Consider the following 24,361-nt stretch of genomic DNA (forward strand, 5'->3'; position numbering starts at 1 on the left):
ATTGCGGTCTTCCAACGCTCTGTGTGGTCTGTCTGGACAAGTACTTCTCAGAGCTTTTGGATTCATGGGAGGGGAGGTTGATGTGGCAGTTCTGGTGAATTCATGCGTGTTAACAGGGATATATAACCACGATTCCCCATGGCCGGCCGTTTAGAACACGAGGTGGCACGCAGTTCCTCTCCAACCAAAGACTCATTAAGAATACATGAGCACTTAACGTTCTGCTGCCACTGGCAGACATCTATTATTGATGACTGGCAGATTGCTCCCTTGAATAATATAGAACTCTTTTGTGTTGTTGTGGACCATGAAGCCTGTCTTTGGAGGTGTTAATGCGGGAAAAATCTTGACCCGTTCGACTTTGCGGAGAGAACTATTGCACCCTCTTTGCTGCTTGTTACTTTTCTGAGATCATTAAAAAGAAAAGCAAGTTATCTTACTGGTTTTCTCAATGTAGAACTTCTCATTTAATTGTAGTTGTGGTGTTTTTTCCCCTCTCCAACATTATATGTAACAAACTGTCTATCCCGGGTGGTTTAAGGGACTGTTTAGATGGATATCACAACAGTCTTAATTAGTGAATTTCCATGCCTGTGGTCCAGCTGTTTCCTTGAGCATAAAATTCAGCAGAAATTATAATCAAGTACCAAAAACACCCTGAAGGAGGGTATGATGGAGCTTTTTTCCATACACTTTTTTTCCTCTCTTTATTTTTTTAAGTCTCAGAGGCCCACATTGCTCTCTTTCCCCATCTTCGCTAAACCTGGTTTATGCAAGGGTCCATGTGCAAGTGATGTCATTGAGGCTCTTATAGAAGTGTGCATTGCTTCTACAAGGCTGGTTTTGTGTGATCATGCACTTCTGATTTTTTATAACTTCATACTTCAATCCTGTTGGACAAACTCAAAGGAAGGTTGGTCAAGTAGATGAGTCGTCTGTACTAGGCAGAGTAAAGCACCAAACTAAGACCAAGCAACCTCTTTAGGAAGACACTTGAGAATTTGTCCTCAACCTTCTGTACAATAAACTCTTTCCCCGCCAGCGTGAAAAAAAAAGTTGCCAGCCACCACCAGCATTTTTGATCATTTGCACAAAATTTTCATAGCCCCCAGAATATTTTGTTGTATGAATATCTGAACAAGAAATATATAAAAAGAAAGAAAAGTATTCTAGCTTAATGCATTCCTTGTTTATCAACGTCTGGATGTGGAATAGGTGATTGTGTGCTTGTTGTTTCCACGAAACTAAAGAAGTATAAAGTTATAATAGTTATAAAGTATTTAAAAAAGTATAGGACTCAAGACTGTGTCTTGTCAATGTGTCTTTATTCTCCATTGCTTATTCTCATCCTGCTTTTTTTTTGTCAGTGCCTCATTCTGTCTCTTTGATCACTACATTGTGTTCCTCCCTCATCTACGCCATCACCTACGGTATTAGACTGGGAGAAACTGCTCTTGTTGTTTTGCAGTTCACACAGACAGCAGGAGCTGAGAGGATTGCTTCTCTGCTCAGGACTGACTGCTCCCTCAACCCTCTGGAGATGTAACCAAACACTTGATATCATCCCGTTAGCGGCTGTCACTCTTTGTCCTACAAGGCCTGACTAAGAGTAATTACTTCATCACACTCTCACATCTTGACCCAGAGTCACGGGTCTCTCTTATATCTCAAGGGAAGAGTGGTTTGTGTCTCTGTGCCTCAAGTGATTAATCTTGCTCCATATTCAAAAACTATATAATTAACTCCTGGATGTGCAATTAAAGAATTTGCACCTTTCAGATACCAGCTTTCCTAGTAGGTTACACTGATTTTTAACATGCGCTTACCGATTTTGAGTTGTTTTTCTGAAAACTGTTTGAGATAATGGAGTGAGCGAGAGCTCCTCCAACCCCTGAGGCCTGTCCTTAGGCTCTTGAGGAGACTGCTTATGTTTACTCTTTCTGTTTGTGTGTGGTTAGCTTTTTAAACCTTTCCCACAGGCACTGCTCCATAATTGAGCTAAATCTGATCCTTGCTATTATGTTGAAGCCACGCCTACTCGATCTGGTGTGCTTGAATGAAGACATTGTAATGTGTTTTGTTTGTTGGTATAGTAAATGGCTTTTTATGGACTGATTTAAGCTCTTACGACTGTCCATAGCTAAATTGACTAGACTAGTCAGTAGAACACCATTTTGTCAATATTTGTGCATCCAATCAGCGCAAGAACTTGGTTCTATTCAAAATAAGAAAATTAATCACGAACACCATAATATTCCTCTTTTATTCGCTTGATGTTTAAAGTTGCAATGTTTTTCACTTAGTATCCGAGACAGGCCAGCATTGCTGTTGTGTTACATCATCTCGCTTCAACTGACACACCATCCAAAACAAAAATCAAGAACAGTTTTTCTTTGCCAAGGTGTTTTTTTTTTTGTTTTTGTTTTTTTCTGGAGGACAGCAACCAGTAGTACATTTAGTTATGATTGATTTTTACAGATTTTTCTCCATTCTTCATTTCAAAAGCCATTGTTCTCGTGAAAAGCACCTCATGGTTGACGTTTGACACTACCTGATCAGCTTTGGTGTTTATTTTTTTTCTTGTGGAGGAGTAAAATTTGAAGAGGTGAAACTGGTTCAGCGTCAACATGCATATGAAAGGGCTGCAATTGTGGTTTAACCACATTAAGATCCTCCCTCAGTGCCAAAAAACTATGTATTATACCAGCCCGACTGGAGTGTCTGGAACAGGAGCTGGAGGAAACACCTAATGACAGCTGCAACAAGACTGAACATGCCCTGTGCAGTAATGCAGGTTCATGTGGTTCAAGCTAAAGGTCTACATTGAGATTAAACACTTACTGCATGAGGTACATGCATCTCAAAACATAGATTTGAATGTCAGTTAACTCTGTTTCACCCTGATGGCTGGAATTGTCAGTTGTGAAGTGTGACTGCTGCTTCATTCTGTCAATTTGACGACTGCAAACATCTTTAGCAAGTGTTGTACACTTGTTCTGCTAAGATGTTCCACTTGCATTCCTTCCACATGAGAGCATCTCTGACTCACCTGTAGAGACAATATATCACATTAAAATGTGTAGCATTGAGCACATCCTCTTTACTTTTAAATCCTGAGATAACTTTCCTGAAATTCTAGCTTCTCCAGTCCAGCCCTTTGCTCCATCAATTTTTCCACTTTTTCAAAAATATTACTTTAAATTTTGCTCAGGTATTTCCAACTCTGGATACACTTAATCCATCACAAGAGTTTCCTTTAGAGAAGACAAAGTGCAACCGAAGTACAAGGAATGTGCTAACAGAACGATATTTCACTTTCTTCCATAATGTTCATCATCTTCATAGAGAGAGCTGGAAATCTGTAGGATAGATGTTAGAACGTGTAGCTGCTATGGGGGTATTTATTTTTTTCCTTTAGCTGTGAGTGTGGAGCTGTTTGGTTCACACAGAGGTTTCAAGACCACAGCGGTCTCTCACCCCACAGACTTCATGTCTCCTTTCTTCAGTTTTAAATGCATTCATGAGTACAAAACATTGTTAGTGGAGCTCCAGAACTGTAATCTGGGTCTATTTTTATCTGTTAGTGGTAATCATCATCTTCTACAGTGTTAGTTGACCTTCCATAGCCCAATACTTTCTCATTTACACAAACACAGTCACAGATTCTAAAAAATGGTCTCTTCTCAAGTGTGTCGCTACAAAAACAAACAGCCCACGAAAGGTTTTTGATAAGGAAGATGGTCAAAGATGTTATATACAGACTTGTCTGCAGTATCTGCACCATGTTACTCAAAGTAGTTGAAAATCAACAACTGCAGTGGCACTAGATTGCTTCGGTTTACAAATCCATATGCAGCCGTATGCCTCTGAGCAGACCCTAGGCAACTGTCTTCAGATAAAACATCAAACTGTATTCATTATGTGGAGTTTCCCTGTCATGCATTGACATTTCTTCACTAATTGTGTTGGCTACAAGATACTTGCCTTTCTGTCTTTGAAAATTGAAAGTTTCACAGCCTTGGCTTAGTTTCAGTGGTAATGGTAAGTAATACAATTTGGTCTTTAAACTTCATTCAAAAAGGAAAAAGGTTAGACTTTCATAGTGTTTCCAGAGGACACTGCTGGTTGCTGGTTCACATGTCTTTTTCCTCACGTTACCTACGTTTAACACTCTTTGAGTGGCCTGAAAATCATATGAAACCAGATGAGGGCAAAGACTTTCTGTGGGAATCTGCTATGTTAAAGGTCACTGCACCTTTGAAGAATCCTGTCTTTCAATGCAACACAGAGGGTCAAAAGTGGAGCTTTTAACAGTTTGTTCTTTCATGTTGTGCAGGACTGGCTGCTGCCCTACTGTTCTGGTTCACTTCAAGCTATCAGGGGAGGGGTTCACTTATCATATCTGCTCACTGAATTACTCTAAGGTCAGCACCTCTGTTTTGTCACATTGAGGTTCTCTAGAACAGGGTGTCCAATTCTGCTCCTGGAGGGCCAGTGTCCTGCAGAGGTTAGCTCCAACATGCCCCAACAAGTTTGCTTGGAATTTTCTAGTGATCCTGAAGGCTGTTATTAGTTCATTCAGATGTGTTTAATTAGGATTTGAACTAAACTTTGCCGGTTAGAGGGCCCTCCAGGAGCTGGATTGCACACCCTATCTATCGCTGTTCTCTATCCTACAGAATGTTGACAAACCAGTCTGTGACCAGTCAGTAACAGCTACTATTACTGAAATCATGTAGAGCTTCATTTCACAAACAGCTGGAAAATTAAAGCTGTAGCCACTGTCCCCACTAATTACCCAACATTACCACTACAGACAGGGTAAAATTACAGTCCCCATATAGGAAAACAACACCTGGAGGTTTTTTTGTAGTTCTCTTTCCTGGTGTTTTAAAAGGATTGGCCACAACCTCCCTTCACAAACTAAAGGACATTTATTTTGCCTTAAGACTACAGTTCTGCTGTTGATAGTAGATGTGGAACAACACTTTGTGGCTTAGCAGAAAATGCCTTCCCTTCTCTGTTGCTAAAAAACAAAAATCTCTATTTAGATATTACAGCATGATAAACCACATATGAGTCAGTATGTTAGAATTTATGACAGTTATATTGCAAGATAAGATTAGTGCAAAGGTCATTGAGCATGTATGCTTGTATATTTTAGTTCTTGGAGCAAATACTACGTTTGCATTTATAACCGCAGAAACTTAATTTATACTGCCTATGTAGGGTGCACATGCCATACTAAATGGCACTGTGCTAATTGAGAAAAACCTGTGCATTAGACCATGATAATATTGTCCCATCTCATAAAGGACTTGAAGAGTTTAGAGCAGGGTTCCTCAAACTCGGTCCTGGAGGGCCGCTGTCCTGCAGAATTTAGCTCCAACACTGATCAAACAAACCTGAGCAAGCTGATCAATGTCTTCAGGATCACTAGAAACTCACAGCTAGGTGTGTTTGATCAGGGTTGGAGCTAAACTGTGCAGGACAGTGGCCCTCCAGGACCGAGTTTGAGGAACCCTGGTTTAGAGACTCAAGCTCTTAAGGTATTAATTATCGCTGGCGATATGTCCGCGATATTAATGCGATATGGCTCAGCTTGTCAGTGAACTACGGCTCTTTGTAGTAAATGCCGCTCCATCTGAAAGCAGGTGATGGCCATTTACTACTAATCAAGGAACCGGCTTTACTGACGAGATGCGCACAACAATGTGATGCGATATATCGCCCAGCCCTACTCAAGCCCTTTTTTTAATTTTTTTTTTTATCCATTCTGATTCTGTAATTTTAAAATTGGAAGTTGCTGCAGTTTCTGGATCCTGTATAGAGAATATTTTGTAATATTTGCACTGCATTTTTGTTTACATCTCCATCTCGGGTTAATTGATTTTTGGGAAAATCACAGAAGTTAATTCTCTCTACTCTTCTGTGCTTTGCACACATCTGATTTAATTTACCCAGCATTGTTGTTTATCCAAATCCTAAATTGGACAGTGACCCTACGTCGTCTCTGTGTATCATTCCATCTCATCATTCACCCACCCATGATGCTGTCTGAACGTCATTCGTAATGATCCAATCAAACGTGATGGATCAGGGTCTTATTGTCAAGTTGGAGGCTAAATGCCCGGGTCAGGAGCAGATGGTGTCATTGTGCTTCGTAGGATGTTGCAGTCCGCAGGCGAATTCATTAACCTCGATGTCATCTGGCCGATTGGAATGTACGTTTGCTCGCTTTGCACCGGTTGCCCATTCATGGGGAGGACACTGTCTGTCCTCCATTTTCTTTTCAAAAAGGGAAAATACAAAATGTCTAAATGATGTTTAGGAATGCTTTGAAACTTAAGTGTTTTATTTCAAGTTTCTTAACTGACATTTACATTTTCATGATTTTCCATTTAATTTTGAATGAATCAAGGTGACTCAATCAAAATGAAATGAAAAATCACAAAAATTGACCCTCAGTGACAAAGAATTTAAGAAAATGAATTTTAAAAAAAAGCCAAAGGTTTTCTTTTCAAGAATTTCATTATTCTTCATTCTTTTCTTTTTTTCTCATATAATGATATAAGCATTATGGTTGTACCTCTCTGACTTTATGTCCCAAAATTAATTCAATTTAATTGATCCAGGCAAAAAATGAACATTGTCATAGACAAATCTACTAACTGTTTTAGCATTCACATATTTTCACAAGCTGTCCTCATATTTGCAGAATGTTCTTGGCATTTTGCCTGCTTGATTTGTTATAGTGTCTTAAGAAATTAACATTTTCTTGGAACCTGTATTGCTGCTTCACTAAAACAATGTAACATTTTCCATCTATCATGTCTCTGGCAGGTCTTGTTGCTTTAAGCATATCTGTATCATTCTAAAATCTGTGAAATTGGGAGATAACAGAATGGGCTTTACAACGCAAGCGTTCCCAGGAAAGCACCTGTTTTTTTGGCGGTTGCATGTCAGTGAAAGCCTCTCGCCATGGAGTTTGTTAATTTTCCACTGTGAACACGGAGGGGTCAGAGTCTCTTCAAAAGACACGGGCAGGACCTTCTCACATGCCATACATTCCTATCCGCTGTGTAAAGTTTAGGAGGGTTTTTGTCTGCGAAGGCAAGAGAAAGAGCTTTATACACACAAACTCCCAGTTCTGTGACCCCACCCCCACCCCCCAACAGGCATACTCGCTCCAGTTTGTTTAGGGATTGCCATGGTGATCTTCTAACAGCCGTGAAATGGGTCATCATCACACCTGTGTCTTAGATTAATTCCAACAAAATACAATGTTTGCCATTTGTGAAGGACAGAGAAAAGTGTTACCAAGTTTATCTCAATTCATTTCTTCTCCATTTTGTGCAGACTTTATTGCCAAAGTTATTGCCGTAACGGCCCCTTATAGCTGCTCACTCGCTCTCCAGTTTCATTGGCTTCAGGACACAGATTCATTGGAACTTGTGTAAGATGAAGTGTTTTTTTTTTCCAGCAATTCATCAACAAATTGCTTGGAAACTTTTGACAGGTGCAATTTTGTCCCTAACGCTGGGTCGCAGTAACTCAGTGTGTTCCTCTCTCTGCACACAGTATCACTGCACCTGAAAAGATTAACTTTTATTTTTATTTTTAAGTGCAAAGAGAACAAACCAAGGGACCTGTTCAAACCATGCATATTTTTTTGTATAAAGGGCTGCCCTCAACTAAAGATTTTTCTTGCCGACTAGTTGTTCATTTAAGCGATTAGTCGACTAAAGGCAGGTGTTATTAATAAGCCATATAAATCATAATAATGAGCCTTTAATTGCCTATATATAATATATAGCCTAATCAGCGGCAGCGCTCAAGCTTGCCACAGCACACCGGCAAAAGTAATGATTATGAATGTGTGGTGAAAAACCGCAAGGAGATTGCAATAATATATAATGTTTATACAAATAAAAGTAGACCCTTTACAGTTTTTAATGATTATTTGTATGACCAAAAATGGAGTGTTTTAAGTTGTTTCTGCTGCTATCAGGAAAAAATGCAAGTGATCGTGCCGGCGCCTCCCTGTCATGCAGTAAACGCGCTATACTTCAGCTTCATTACTCCGCACAAACACTTTGATATGTGCCTAATAGTGCACAGTTATCCAGGTTAACATTAGAGCGAGCAGCCATGTAAAGTTGCTACTACTTACATGTTTCAAATGAGAAGAAATATTTGAGGTTGATGGATGATTTGGATTCCCTGCACAACATACTGTAATTACCACAAAGACTCGCCGATAACGAACTGCGTGACTTTGCCGCAAGTTTTTACTAACTGACTAACTGACTTATACAAATTTTGGTCGACTAATTAGTCGAGTATTAGGGGGAAGCCCTAGTAAAAAGTCTAAACCAACAAGGTTTGTTTTCCGGTACTTAACCTTCTTTTCAAGCATACTCACAATGCTGAAAAACCGCACACATTGTAAATAAAATTCATTAATACAATTTCATACACCTGCACTTTCATTATCAGGATTAGGCAACAGTGTTCTACTCCAAATGGATTTCTCTGAGAATCAGTTTCAGTGAGGCAAATTAGGACATTGAGTCGAACTTGGTTGCTAAAACTGCTAACTCAACTAACAACATGGTTACTTGTAGCTTTAACTCAGTTTGGTGTTATTTGGAGCACCTAGCCCTTGGCGGTCAATAGAAGGTACTTGGTGCCATGCTGATTGTTTCACAAGTAGATGCCCTATTAATCCTGTGCTGTTTCCTTTGTAATGAATGTCAGGCAAATGGCAGAGATCACATTTGCTAACACTTCCTTGATACATTCCCTTTTTTTCATTTGCCTTGATTAGGCTTTAATGAGCATTGTAACACCAACCACAGTCCTTTGAGATTTGTTTAGTCTGGCTTCATCACACTTGCTGGTTTGTTTGATCTGAACCCTTTTTGGGGAAGTGTAATGAAATGGTTGGGGTGGAAGCATGGTAACCACTGATTTGTTTAACGTGGCTATTCTGTGCTCCAGTGCTCATAGATGGAAGATATGGCTTGTTACCTGTAAACAAAAGCCATGATACAGAAACTTTGGGGTGTTTGTGCTGTTAAGCTTCAGTGACTGTTCTCAGTTTGTCAATAATGCAATGGATCTGTCTGTTGTCTGAGTTTTAGATTTGTTGACTTACTGAAACTGCAAGATGAGTAATTAGACTGTTTGCAGAAACTACTTATATTGTACATAATGACTACAGTATGTCAGGGAAGTAACTTAAGTCATACTAGTCATGTAGAATAGGTCATTTGATATTAAATGGGGAAATCTGAATTTGTGTCATGAAAATATAATTGAGTGCTAAAAAACACAATTAAGCATTTCTCATGGCTCTCTGTTCTTAAAGGCAGTCAGGGTGGTTCAGTATAGGCATCACTGAGCTGTCTGTGGGACATGTCTAGGCTTGTTCAGTGAGTCACAGGAACAAAACAGACAAGAAGCAGTCACCACCTTATGTCATCTCTTTATCGTTTGTTTGAATTGCTCAAACTTATCTTGACATCTAAACAGGAGAGCGCCACAGCCAGCTATCTAATTTTTAGAGAACCTTTTTTTTTTGGTCACATGCTTGTTAGTAGATAACACTACAGTGTTTCCATTAGTTAACGTTAGTAGTTAACGTCTGGCCGAGCTGTGATAAACAAAACGCTATACACTCTATTGACGAACGCTGCTGATGTATTTCCGGTAGAATCTCAGCCAGCGTCTTTACTTCCAACATAGCGCGTTATATAGCGAAGTGTACTAGCGGCAAAACTTTCAAAAAATTAATTTTCTCAGAAACGGAGACAACGATTTTAGAAACGGATTCGCTAGTCGGATTTCGCATGATATGAGAGAATACTCACCCTCAAAGTTGTCGATGTAGCTCGAAATATATAATTTGAAGCCCTTCTCTTTCTTACTCTTAGGTGTGACAGCTAACTGCCTCACAATATTGTTAACATCATTCACGTTAACCGCTGGAAGTTCTTTTAAACAGCAAGTGTAATTTACCATTATCTCCACCGAATGCAAAAACGGCTTCCGACGCAGCACCGGATGTAACCAGGCGGGCTGAGACAAAACGCGGACGTGATCGTGCTTAGAGCCTATTGGCTATTTTTTAAGAAATGAGAGGAGCTGTTCTGTATGTCCCATACTTTCTTCCCGTTTCAGTGGAAATTGCGTCAACACATTGAATAATGCTGAGTGTTTCAAGGCACTTCAGTGGGCCATTAACAAATGGAACCTTACTGTAGTGTTGCAGAATTTTTTTTACCGTAGTTGCTTTTGACAGAGTTATCAGAGATTATTTGTATGACCTATTGATTCTGGTTTAGTGTTCTGGTTCTAGTTTAGTGTAGATATTATTTGAAACATATTTAATGTAGTTTAACAAACCTTGTGTGTCTGTATACGCTTAGGCAATCTTTAATCATGCATTCCACACAAAACCACCCCGAGTGGCAAATACCACCTGCTCAGTCTGACGGAAATAACGAGAAGGGGCCGGCAGTCGTCTTCAGCGGCTGAGGGGCGGGCTCAGGATCCACAACGAGTGGAAGGCGTGCACCACCCAGTTTCGGTTGAATATAATCTCAGGCTCTTCCACTGTCGTCCTCTGGCTGCATGTACAGCACCATTCACTTCCTCATCTGCAGTAAACCTGTCATCTGATCCCTGTGTTTAGCCAGTGTATACTCCTGAGAGCCAGCAATTCATTTGTCCATTTTTGTTTTGATAATAACATAATACTATTTATTACCAGGCTCTCTTGAACACTTTAATCTAGTTTCTCAATTGTAGCAGATGTCAAATATTATGAATAATGACAGTTGTCCAGGGCAATTCTATATAACTGACCGCTCGTTTGGGAGTTTTGTTTCTTAAATAGCCGTGTTCTGTCTCTCCGCTGTCTCTACAAGCAAGTTATTAAATTAATTTCTGCTCAAATCAATATTTTTTGTCCATTTGCCATCAGCTTTGTAATAAGCAGGATAATGTAATGCCAGCCAACCATTATCACAAAATAAACACCAAGTTGATCAGGACTGAGGCTGATGCAAAGCTGAGAATTAAAATGACAACTGTTCCCACGTAATAAAATTTCAACTTCAATTGATATTTCATGCATGCTAATTTCAGAAGCAGCATTATAAAATGGGATGATATATAGCAGAATAAATTTCTCTCATTTTTAGGTGGTCTGATCACATGGCTTATTTTTTTCCCCCTTTCCATCCCAGTGTTTAAACCTGGTGTATCCTTGTTTATCTTGGGTTTTTCGGTCATAAGATTTGATGTAATTAGTCAAGTCACCTTTATTTATATAGCGCTTTATACAAGACAGATTGTTTCAAAGCAGCTTTACAGAGATAACAGGAAAATTATGCATTTCATCTGTTGTTCAACTGAAGTCAGTTCAGTGTTGATTCAGTTCCGTAACTTCCGTTGTAAAGATCAATTATTAAATTACTTAATTTCATCTATAAAGCAAAAAAAAAAAATTCGTCCAGCTCAGTTCTCATACAGCAGCGTCACTCAGTACAGTCAGATCAATAATGTTGAATATTAAGAAAATATGAAATGTATTTATTAATGTTTAATTAAATTAAATATATGGTAGCCCTGTGTTATATAGACTTGTAATATAATAAAATAGAAATATTATGCAATATTATATAAAAAATAAAAAATAAAACCAAACCTTATATAGGCTTACGTAATTAATAAAGAGTGATATAAAGTCCAGGTTTTTGTGCTGGATGACAAGTTCTTTGAAGAGGGCAGTGTATCTCTCTCTCTCTCTCTCTCTCTCTCTCTCTCTCTCTCTCTCTCTCTCTCTCTCTCTCTCTCTCTCTCTCCTCCCCTCCCGTCTCTCTCCTTCTGCTCGCTCAGTCAGTCCGCTCAGAGGACGGTCAAAGAGACAGACGGGCGGGTCGTTGGATTCTTCCTTTCGGCTTCCTATGCATCCGTCCGTGGATGAGTATGTCCCTGTCGGATCTATCCGGGATTAATAGAGCCCTTATCGCGCAGATATATTTCCATAAATTCTTCATCGTCTCTCAGTGAATCAAAGCCGGATTATCGTCACCACCATCACCATGGGTTTCTACGGCACTTTAAAGATGATCTTCTATAAAGTGAGTAAACGCCTAGTGTTGGATACACACTGCGGCTTTTATATCGATACAGCCATCCGCCGCCTCTCAGCGGGCTCGCCGTAATACCCCATCAACGCTGACGCGACGCGACTGGAACGCTCCCATTATAAATCAAAGAAGCGGTTTACACTGCAAGCGCGCGAATGTAGGATTCGTACAGCTCTTTGTAATATTCAAATACGACGCGCGCGCGTACAATGTACACAGCTTCGTTGATTGTAATTTCTGCGTTCGGGTTTGTCGCGTCGCGCTCTGACCGCGTACACTGCTAGACCCGTGCGCGTCTTTAAGGGTGCGTCGGTGAAATATGCGACTGTTCTTACGGCCACTGCGGAAAAATCTCCAGCTGACATAGAGAATCACCTTCCGCGTTATGCATTCACTTGAATATACTTTAAGTCTCCTTTAGGAAGCTCTTATGTAGAAATGGATGTGATGCACTTGATTATGTGGTGGGTTTGGAGAACATAGGCTCCATCACTATTTCTTCACCATCTGCCCATCCTAACACATACAATACTGCACCTGCGCTTCCTTCATCATACATATCTAAACATTCCCTATACTAGATCTTAAGAAGCACTGCATCATTCTTAGCATTATTTGTAAGTCTGATTTATTGGATCTTATATGAGTTAACCGCTTTTTGATGTATAATTGACTCTAGTTAAAATTTTTGATGCTCATCTTCCTGCGCCACTCAGAGTAAACCTGTTGGTAATATTATTTTGTGCTTTGCAGAATGTAGCCTGATATGCTGCAGAAACCCCATTTGCACTCCTTTACTATTATTGTAGCCATGTTAACGTACAGTTGCGTATATGATGTTGTGATGTGTGAATGCTTTTGTAAGGGAGTCATGTCAGCTTCTGCGCTGCCTGTTGAAGGGTGTGTATCTTCCACTGGCTGGCGGCATCAGACCACCCTACAGTGTGATTGGGTCACTGTGTCATTGCTTTTGACGGAGGAAACCAAGCCACATCTGGCGCACAGCACACACTTTATGATTTTGAATTTGAGTGAAATTAATGTTTTAAATCCTAGAGCTTATCAGAAGCTTGCAGTCGCTGCAGTTTTCAGAGTGTCCTCTGATCAGAACCACATTGAGTAAACTGCAGTGACGTTGAAGGATGCTCCCGGCAATCTTGTTACTCTAATTGTTTGGTTATAAAAACTAAACTCATTAAGGATGTTTGATGGTCTGAGATGGACAAAAATTGAAAATAGATCATGCAAATGTATCCCTTTAATGGTAACGTTCATGATGCTCAGTTTCTGACATTCTCATAGTTTGTTTCATCAGTTTTTATGATTGTTAGGGTTACATTTATGGAGTGAAGCACACTTTTATAGTCTAAAATGCGAGAATTTTAACTATATGCGCAGTCGTGACCAATCCAAGTAGTTCTCAAAATAAAGAGCTATAGGTTATTCATTCATAAATCACAGGATTTATTCACTAAAACAGGTTATTTGGTTTCCATGAACACAAGCATTCCTGTTAACCACAGACCAAGCCATTTTTGCTCTGTGGTGTCAGACACGGAGAATGATTACACAGTGACTCATCTAAAATCAGATGGCTCTCACTGTGAACCTTAGAGAAAAGCGACAGTCTAATCCACTCAGTGAAATGAATGTATAACTAAGCAAATGAATGCTTTCACTTTGTTCACATTATATTTGTGTTAAGTGCTTTTTACCAAGTAGGCTTGACAGGTTTAGGTATTAGTAGCGATTATCAAATGTGGCATTCCCTGCGTGTTTTGTGTTTACACGTTCTCGTGGAGTAACCTGAGAGTGTCTTAACACTTTCGAACACACACACCGGCTCTTAAGCAATTACAGACGTGCACTTTCAAACATCTTCAGTGTCATGCCATCTTATCTTCATTCCTGCAAATTGGCTCATACACCCTGCCTGTCCTATCTGTTTGACTGCCTTTGTGGTGAGATCACTGACTGAGGAATCAGCTGTGAGTGGGTCTAAACTGATCCTTGCCATACTGTCCCCTAAAAACAAAATATAGTTCAGACTGTGTTCTGAAAATAAAACATATACTTTAATTGTCAAATTTTTTTTGAGTTTATAGAAATAGAAATGTCCCCCCCAAGTCATGTGTCCTGGTACCAGGCCTGGATTTTGGTCTTTCTGTGGTCGTCTCAATACCATGAAATGTCACAAATGTTTTAAGCAGAGAAATGTTTCGGCTGACAGCTTTTCATCAGTAATTATTTTAATGTGATTGCAATATATGATATTTTGTTTATATTAACTAGAAATTAATTAGTGGAATCAATGGTTTTAAATCCTACAGGTGAATTTAGGCATCTAATCATGTAATACAGAATGAAAATGTTTAATATTTGCAGAAGATTGCATTTATCATTATTGTTACAAACAGTAGTAGTAATAATAGTCTCTCATGCTTACCAAAGCTGCATTAATTAGATCAAAATTAAATACAGTTTTGAAATATTATATTTATCATCAATGATCGATTTTGAAAATAGTGCTCTTAATATCTTTGGAAACACATTTTTTCAAGATTAGGAAGTTCAAAAGAAAACCTTTTATTTGAATCAGAATTTACTGTCGTTTTAGGTCAATTGAATGCATCCTTGCTGAATAATATAATAAATACATGTTTTGTCATTGTGGAGTTTATAGAATGTGACTTTTTTTCCATAGTCATTAGCAAATTGTTGTGAATGCATACACACTGAATGAATGTTGATTTAGTCATTTCAGACCTGTTATTTACCAGTGGCGTGGTACAAATCAACATTGTAAATGTACTTTATGTGCTTGTTTCACTCATCACTCTTAATTTCTGCTCACATCCTTAATGACTCTTAAACGTTTGGCGCAGCACAATGATTCATAATTTGGAGTCTATCACTGAGCTCCTCCTGAAAGTGAACTGCACAGATTCACTGGCAGCTCTGTACCCTCCTAAAATAGTTTTATTCAAATGTGCTTTAGGACCTCATTGTGTTGAGGACACTGAACCCTTGTTTTTCCAGAGTAGATGCTCCGTAGCCAGGCACCAACTATGCAGCAAAACCAGGGCCATTTCAGCCTGTGCGGGGGGTGGGTGACATAGAAAGAGACAGTGAGGCATAGGGTTAGTCTTTTTTTTCCTTTTAAGCCCATATAAATGTAGGCTGTTGTGAAAGCACAGCCTGTAACACCAACACAGATGTGTGGTTTTGTCTGTGTGTGTGTGTGCGCCCCCCTTTCCAACTCCTCTGAGGGGTGTGCACGTTTATACCCTACACCTCTTTGAAGACTTGCATGACAAGCGTTAGCATCAACTGTCAGACTTTATCTTTTCTGTGCCATGTCACTATAAAGTGGACATGACCTTCCTTCCTCTGGCCTACATTTGGTAGTGAGGGAACCATAGCACAATACCCAACACACTCTAGTACAAAACCCAGACTCGCTCAGTAACCTCTTAACATAGGAAGGAACACGGGTGGATCAGTAACATGTGGTGTTAAACAGGTTGAGGAATTCGCCCTCTCATTACTGTCAAGTTGCTTTGTTGGTTGTTTATGCTGTCGTTATTTTGTTACCGTCTACAAACCCAAACTAACCAGCTTCCCCTCCTTCTCTTTGTTGCAGATGAAGAGGAAGTTGGACCATGGCCCTGAGGTTCGACCTTTCCCTTCAGGAAAAAAGCCCTGTCCAAGGTAAACTCTCACCACCTTACCTGAATTTTGCTGAAAAATTACCAGCAAATTACCTGAAAAATGTTTTAGCCGTTGTTGCATTAAACTACCAAATAGTACAGTAACAGGTAGACATAATTGTTTATATATATATATATATATATATATATATATATATATATATATATATATATATATATATATATATATATATATATATATATATATATATATATATATAAAATGCTGAATGGAAACACAAAAAAATTAGGTGGAAAAAAAAAACACACGCACACACACATATATATTCAGCAAGGACACATTAAATGGATTACAAGTGACAGACATTTACTTATACAAAAGATTTCCATTTCAAACAAATGCTGTTCTTTTGAACTTTCTACACTCCCAAAAAAAATGTAAGCCTTTTTTCAATATTTTGTATTTCAATTAATTGTAAAATTCCATCAAATTGAATTAAATAATCCTTAAATATTCATATTATGAATTAAGAATTTTAAATGAGTAAATAAAATAAGAAAGAAAAAAGCTTAAAACATTTTATATAATTCTTAAACTTACATTTAAACACATTTAAAAAAAAAAAAAAAAAAAAAAAAATAGTTTAAGAATATGAACTACATAAACTAAATGGTCCACTCCCTTGTTCCATTAAGAATTATACAAAATGTTTTGTAAAATGTTTTTTTTTTACTATTTAAAATTTAATTCATATGAATATGTATGGATTATTCAATTCAATTTGATGACATTTTACTATTAATTGAAATGTGTAAATCTTGAAAAAAGGCTTACATGTTTGTTTTTTTTGTGAAAATCCTGAAAAAAAAATTATCACTGTTTCGACAAAAACAAGTAGCACAGCCTTTTTTCAGCGTTGATAATCAATAATGTTACTTCAGCACCAAATCAGCACATTAGTATGAGTTATGAAAGATCATGTAACACTAAAGACTAGAATAATGGCTGCTGATAATTTAGCTTTGCCTTCACAGAAATAAATATATATTTTTTAAAACAGATTAAGTAGTAATTTGATGTTAAATTGAAATAACATTTAGAAGTATTTGTGTTCACTGTGTTTTGGATCAAATAAATGCAGCCTCGGTGAGCGCAAGTGACTTCTTTCAAAACATTAAGAGATCTTACAATCCCTAAACTTTTGAATGGTAGTGTATATTTTAATGTTTGAAAATGCCCAATTAGCCAGGTTTTTATCCACATGTATACAGGAATTTTGGGATATCACATATAAAATGCTGGATGGAGAAACAAAAAAAATGAGGTGGAAAAAGACACGTTTAACGAATAAATTCGAAAAAAATACTTTTTTGTATCTATCTAATCATCTAGCTACCTTTACACTGCAAAGCTCACCTGAAACCTACACGTTTAGGTTGCTGCCTTGCAAGAGCTGATATACATGTGCAAATCTAGCTTTTTTTTGGTGTTGCTAATGGTTCAGCAATGAACGCAGTCACTCAGATCCCTTAATCATGGAATCACCACCTGAGAGGTTCCTTATTCAGCAAACCAATACTCAGCATTAAGCTCTGACGAGTATTCATGCCTTATTGTCAAGATGCAGGTGTTCTCCTGGTTTATACTAGAATAGTACATGGCCAACCAGTCAGCAGTTGCACGCTGGGTAATTGAAGCATCTTGGCATCTCGCTCTCCAATCCCATTAAATATGAATCCATAATAAAAACAGACCTCACTACGTGCTTGCCTGCACTCTTCCCGCTCTCCTGCTCATCCGTTCGTTTCTTCCACCGGAGAAGGTATTCGTAGATAAGCAGAAAGCAAGGAAGGAGTGCTGAATTGTCTTTTTTGTTTTAGTGTAGGGCCCCAGAGACATAGAATTGCAGTAAGGACTGCTGACATGGGACAACTCTGCGTCCTTTTCTCACCACAAGTGGAAAAAGGAATGTGCTTCAGTTCTTACTAGTTTGCATACATTAAGCTTTTGAGCACCGTTTTCTCTAATAATGGGTTCTCTAATAATGAAATGAAACAGGAAAGGGTTTCCAGGAATGAAACAAAGATGAAGATAAACATTTGAATGAATTGGTGTTGGGCAGGTGGCTGATTGAATTCTGAGGCTGAGGTAAATGGTCACGTTGTCTAATGTTGGACCACAACAGTTGCTCTAGTGGACTGTAGTGCTCATCTGGCACAGATTCAGTCCACACACCACTTTGGTTTTGGCTGTAATTCTCACACTATTGTTCTGAAATAAAGCCTCAGATTTTCATAGTAGCTTCATCCACAGTACATTCAGTGAGCTATTTTGTTTTGAAATCTTCTATAAACTACAGTCTTGCACACTATCATTGATAAGGAACATACAGATGTCTCCTGTCAGAGTGAATTGTTATAAATTCCTCAACCGAATGTCCTTTACAAATGTTATCATTTAGTGTGATTTTTGAATTGTATCTTTTTTTCCCACTCTTGAAGTCTAATTCGTTTCCCTCTCTTTTTATCCTTCCTCACTGAATAGTCCCACAGGACTGCCGTACCCAGCCACCCCCACCACGTTTGGGGGCTTGCGAGCGGTCAACGGGCAGGGTCAGCAGAGACGGCGTATCACATCCATCCAGCCCCCCACGGGCCTGCAGGAGTGGCTCCGCACCTTTCAGGTGAGTTCAGCCAAACAATTTGAGTCTGTTTCTCACAAGACCTGCCAGAGAGAGTTAACCAGGTGCCACTATACTATCACTGCGGAGTAAAACCGTAGTCATGGTAAAATCACTGTAGCACACTTCTCTAGGCATATTGTTTTTTTAAATAAACATGACACCATAGTTTAATACACATTAACTATTATTTTGATAAAATATTTATTAATAATAATAACAAACACAATTCTTCTGCCAATAATTTTATGGTGGTTGGTGAACATTCTATAGATTTCAACAAGCATTAATAAAGAATTTAGATCACCGATATGCACATATTGGCTATATAATGGCGATATGTCAGAATTTAGAGATTGTTTGTTTATGAGCATCATGTTAGTGACATGCACGTTAAACATTGTTCCCGTGAATTATTCATTTGTTCCGAGGGAATGAGTTGGGAAGTCGTGGGAATGAATCGTCAATTTGTGGCTGATATCTTGCTTCTTTTTTTTTCTGCATGTCAACTAAATTAAAACAAGGAAATGAGTTAGTACAGCGTGGCCATGATTTACCTAAAATGAGGGATTTGTTTTAAACTTAAAACGTGTCCATGAATACATTTGTGGGACTCTGTACCTTGACAACATGTGCTAAGAGACTTAAGTTTTTTTGCAGTCTGGTTTTATGTTAATTACTAAGTGCTGGTACTAAGATCTGACAGAATCTAAACTAGCTATTTAAGGACATGCGGCCGTTACAAGTTTGCAACTATTTACATCGTTGTCATATCCGTCTTACTAGAACAACAATTCGAGCCTCAACCGAAAGCAGAGTCTCCACCTCAGTCTGTGTTTGCTCTGCCTTACAGATAATTACAGGCTTCATCAGTCCTCAGGCTTTACGAAGCTGCTCTGGCATGAAATAGCAGATACCTGTGTTGACTGAAAGGATGAAGAAGCTTTCGTCTAATGCTCAAAGTTTTGCCCAAGATGTGTTCTTGCTTCTTCTGAATGAATTTTGAGTCAAGCTAGATTTCCGTTTACTCAAAAAGGCCTTTATTAAAAGTGCAGTTGGAAATGTGCACGTAATTCTTCATGACGTCAAAGGCGAGTCTTTGAATGGTGTCTCAGGAGAGAATCAATAGTTTTGCATAACGTCCTCTCAATTGCGGTCTATGCGGTTACACAGTGGGTTCAGAAATGGTTTCGCTTGTTTGCTCAGTCAGTGCTTGAATGAGTTACTTGTTTCTGCCCTGAGTTATTGTAAGGCTTATATCTGGAGGTGCAAATGACACTCTGTATCCCTATGAGTCAGCGATTTCAGTATCGCTTGCGTGATTCACATTAAATGTGTCATTTCTGCATTCTACAGTGGAAGCCTGTGGTGATATATCTTAGTAGCAGTTCAGGGTTGAAGCCGGGCATTAGAATTGCAACTTTTGGAGTTCTGACAGTCATGGGAAACCTTGCTGGAATTTTAAATGTTTTATCTTGGAAATGTCAACCTTGGTCATAAGTAATATAACACATGTTGTTAAAAAGTCATGGAAATTCATTGATAAAGTTTGGGAAGCCTGTATCTCAAGATTAGTCTAATTACTTGGCTTCAATTAAAGAGCCAACACAAATAAGCATTTGAATCAGATTTTTGCCCAACTGTTTAATGGCATCTCATTAGTTTGAGCTGCTAAAAGTGTTAGTTATGCTTGCATAAACATATATAGACATAAACCAGCCTGCAACAACAATGCTGAGTTCCCCCAGCTGAAGCGTTTCAGCAGTGAATTATAGTCCGCCATAGTCCTCTTCCGTGCATCCCTCTTCCATCATAAACATCCCTGAGCAATCCTCCTCCCTCATTTGATGCGCCTCAGAGCGGAATGACTTTGGCACAATCTCTCTGGTGCAGCACGTCCTCACTGAGAGCGAATTAAGTTCCGAACACCATGAGATCAGCGAAACATTTTATTCCTCTGGATCAAGTTGACCGCAGCTTAATATGGAGAGAACGAACCCTGGGAAGTTTCCAACAGCCCCAAGACATGAAGTCTGTTCCATTTGACTCACAAGAACCTTCATGGTTCCGTTCATACCAGAAGTTACCATTTCAGGGAATGGTTTGCTGCAGAATAGCCAGTGACAAAGCATTGCCAGTTCTAATTGAAAGCTCTAAATGTAAATGTGCACACATTCTTTATATGCTCTTGGTCACATGTGCTGACGTGTGTGTTACAGAGCTGGAGTGGCCCAGAGAAGCTGCTTGCGCTGGATGAGTTGATCGACAGCTGTGAGCCCACGCAGGTGAAACACATGATGCAGGTGATCGAACCGCAGTTTCAAAGAGACTTCATCTCACTGCTGCCCAGAGAGGTAAATATGACCTATAACACTGATGTCCATTCATGTTAATTTAACGCAGTCTTCCACTTTATGGCTTTGATATTTGACAGGGTGGTTTTAAAGCAAAGTAGTAGGTGCTGGAGATTAGTTTGACAGACATGTCCTCTCTTACACCTCTTCAAAAAAAAAATCACAATTCTCTCAGCCTCTGTTCAAGAATATAGAGAGGAAACTACCTTGGCACCCCCTCCCCTTCCCTTTCTCTGCTCTTCTTCTTTCTGTAATGGCAGTCATCTTTTCCTTTCATCCTCTCTCCTTCCTGTTGCTGTTTCAGCTTGCCTTTCTTGTTCTCCATCACCTGTCATCTTTCCCGACTCTCCTCCCCATCAAGGTTGTTTTTCTTTTGTGTCAGTGCAGTAATATGCAGGGTGTGTCTGTCTGCCTGATTGAAGCAGATTGTGGAAAAAGCTCCTTTAGGCTAGTACTGTACACACTGAGGAATCTCAGACTGCAACCGTTGTGATTGATTGCATAAGGAATGGTGGAACTGTTTGGACATGCTCTGTCTTCACTGAGGTCTGCGCAAAATGGCAGCACTCTTGGCAATGGGAGAACAGAAAAAAAAAGAAAAGAATTGTACATTGATAAATCCACTACTGTGATCAAGTGAAGACCTTAGACATTTAATAGGGTTAAAATGGCTAAAAGCCCAAATTAAGAAAAAATATTTTTACTTCTCAAAGATCCATTTTCAACAAATGTTTAGCCAATGCTCTGTTTATTAAGCTTTTTCAAACAATAGTTTTATCTCAAATCCTATGCGTTTCCTATTTCATTGGTTCCTGAAAAACCTGCTATGTAACATTTTGAGAGAAATAAAATAAAAAGGGTTTTAAGCCCCTTTGTGACACTATCCCAATAGTGTTTTGATCCCCGTCGTAGCCTTCTCCTGATGTCTCACTCTTTCTCTGTCTTGTTGTAGTTGGCCTTACACGTATTGTCATTTCTGGAGCCAAAGGATCTGCTTCAGGCGGCTCAGACGTGTCGTTACTGGCGCATTCTAGCAGAAGACAACCTGCTCTGGAGGGAAAAATGCAAAGAAGAAGGTGATTTCACTGCTCTCCACAAACTCTGTGGAGAGAGTAAAAAAACCGCACATTTATTAAATAGTTGCCTGATTGATGCCGTTATAATAGTAGAATCATGCATTGAATCGGTGTCACCAACATAGAAAATTACACTTTTGCAGGTATTGACGAGCCCTTGCACATAAAGAGAAGGAAGGTTATCAAGCCAGGGTTCACACACAGTCCCTGGAAGAGTGCCTACATCAGACAACACAGAATAGACACCAACTGGAGGAGAGGGGACCTCAAATCACCTAAGGTAGTGTGTGTGTGTATTCACTTTTACACTCCTACTAAACGGGTACATTCCTGATAGTGTCCTGCGAAGTGGACTTCACTGTACATACACCCGTTTTAAATGACATTTCAAGTGTTTATCCCATGTGTCTAAAAAGACATGGCACAGGGAACAAGTGTACATTTGTACTTACACATTACAGGAAATATTAAATAATTAAATATAGAAAATAATGTTATTTTAACTATATACACAAACACTACCGTTCAATAGTTTGTCGTCAGTACGTTTTTCTAATGTATACTTTTATTCTGCAAGGATGCAATAAATGTATCAAAGGTGACAGTAAAGACATGTATAATGTTACAAAAGTTTTCTATTTTAAGTAATTGCTGATCATATGAACTTTCTAAGAGACTTCTTTCAGAAACATAAAAAAAATCTTACTGCCGATGGATGGATGGTTTTGCTTTTTGCCACATTCATTTTTCTAGTTCCTCATTACTATAAGGCATAATATTAAATCACTTTAATCACTTTGTCAAAATTGGCACTCAAACTGATTTTTACTGCTGTAAATTTAATTTAGATTTCCTTTTGAGAGATACCCATCCGCCTGTCCCCTGGGGCTCAATCCTGGAACAGATATGTGTGGAAAAGTGTTAGACACACCTGCACTAGCCTGTACAGAGCTACTTAAAAATCCTCTTTAAGGCACAGTGGGTGCAAAAAAAAAGAAAAGAAAGAATTTTAGGATGTACACATGCTTCAGCTGCACCAGAACAGCAGAAGCATTTATTTGCCTGACTCGTTTGTTACCATTGTGACCATGAACCTGACGGTTTCGTTCATCCATGTCAAGTTGAAAGCTGCTTTGCCATTTGCCACATCAGCAGGTTCACATCATTCTCACACATCACTGAAATACTGGCGTTTCTGTTCATTTTGTAATTAATCCTCTCTTTCTCTCCTGTGCCTTCTCTCTATCTCCAGGTGTTGAAAGGCCATGACGACCATGTCATCACCTGTCTCCAGTTCTGTGGAAATCGCATAGTGAGCGGCTCAGATGACAACACACTCAAAGTGTGGTCTGCTGTTACTGGAAAGGTGAGCTTTTATTTATTTATGTATTTATTTAGCTTTAAAGGTAAATGCATAATCCAATGGATAATGCAATGTTCAGCAGTGATATATACTGTGTATATATACATATTTAAGTACATGAATTATAAAATTATAACTTTTTTTTTTTGTTCAAATTAAAGAAACAGAATATAGTATATTCTGTTGAATATCTGCTGTAAGAGTATTACTCACAGCATATGATTCTGATTAAAATGAGGCACAATTGTGCTTCATCACTCTTACTTAAAGCCACAGTCACACTAGAGTTTGATCATGCGAAATTTCTACGGAAACTGCAACGGTTGTAATATGACTTATTTTTTAAAAACATAATTCAACATATTAGCACATCCAAAATGTATAAATATGCCATCTACTCCACTTTACTGCAACAGTGCAATAATCTGGCAGATTAAAAAGAATATGAAAATGCAGCTAAAGGGTCTCAGAGTAACATAATAATCTTCTATTAGTCACATGTCTTCACGTCATGTGAATTTGCAGGATTATCATTTAAAATGATTGGCTCTAGTTCCACTATCAATATCAATGATGATCATTTAATTTTCTCAGTTATCACTGAATAATACATTGATCACTGATTGAGAAAGTTTGGCTGCTTTGCTTGCATTTTCAAAAGGCTTTCAGATATTTGAGGTGTACATGAATGTGCAGCTGACCCCTCTCTGTCCTCCTCTCATTCTCTTCATCTTCTCACTCTCCCTCTCTCTCATGGGAGGTGTGTTTTCATTGAGCATCCTTGTACAACGGCACTCACTACCATCTCAATTCATCCAGAAAACCTGCACATGAGCATCTTCATCACTTATTCACGTGAGAATGTGAGAACAGTCATGTTCTATTGAACACTGGGATGATGTCAAACACCCTGTCTTTCTGCCTGACTGTTTCTCTCTCTCTCTCACCTCCTTTCTTTGCCATTCCCTTCCTCCTGCACTTTAAGGATTCATTGTGCCGGCTGATGCTGTGACATGTTCCTTGTGCTGCAAGTTTATGGCAGTTGTAAAATAACG

At 38.8% G+C, this 24,361-nt stretch overlaps 1 protein-coding gene across 3 annotated transcripts in view; it reads left to right on the forward strand.

Annotated features, from left to right (window-relative positions):
* fbxw7 (F-box and WD repeat domain containing 7) overlaps positions 1 to 24,361 on the forward strand; it is a 162,669-nt gene that overhangs the window by 121,483 nt on the left and 16,825 nt on the right. For 2 of the 3 annotated variants that reach the window (XM_084094239.1, XM_084094240.1), the window contains 6 exons: positions 15,805 to 15,872; positions 18,378 to 18,516; positions 20,733 to 20,867; positions 21,820 to 21,943; positions 22,087 to 22,223; positions 23,196 to 23,309. In XM_084094239.1, the coding sequence (XP_083950365.1) occupies positions 15,805 to 15,872; positions 18,378 to 18,516; positions 20,733 to 20,867; positions 21,820 to 21,943; positions 22,087 to 22,223; positions 23,196 to 23,309 (717 nt within the window). Of the gene's footprint in view, positions 1 to 11,899; positions 12,153 to 15,804; positions 15,873 to 18,377; positions 18,517 to 20,732; positions 20,868 to 21,819; positions 21,944 to 22,086; positions 22,224 to 23,195; positions 23,310 to 24,361 lie in introns of those variants that run through there. The other variant, XM_084094241.1, reaches the window with a different exon arrangement.

The sequence above is a fragment of the Abramis brama genome (genome assembly GCF_963993115.1).
Source record: "Abramis brama genome assembly, chromosome: 2".
NCBI lineage: Eukaryota > Metazoa > Chordata > Actinopteri > Cypriniformes > Leuciscidae > Abramis > Abramis brama.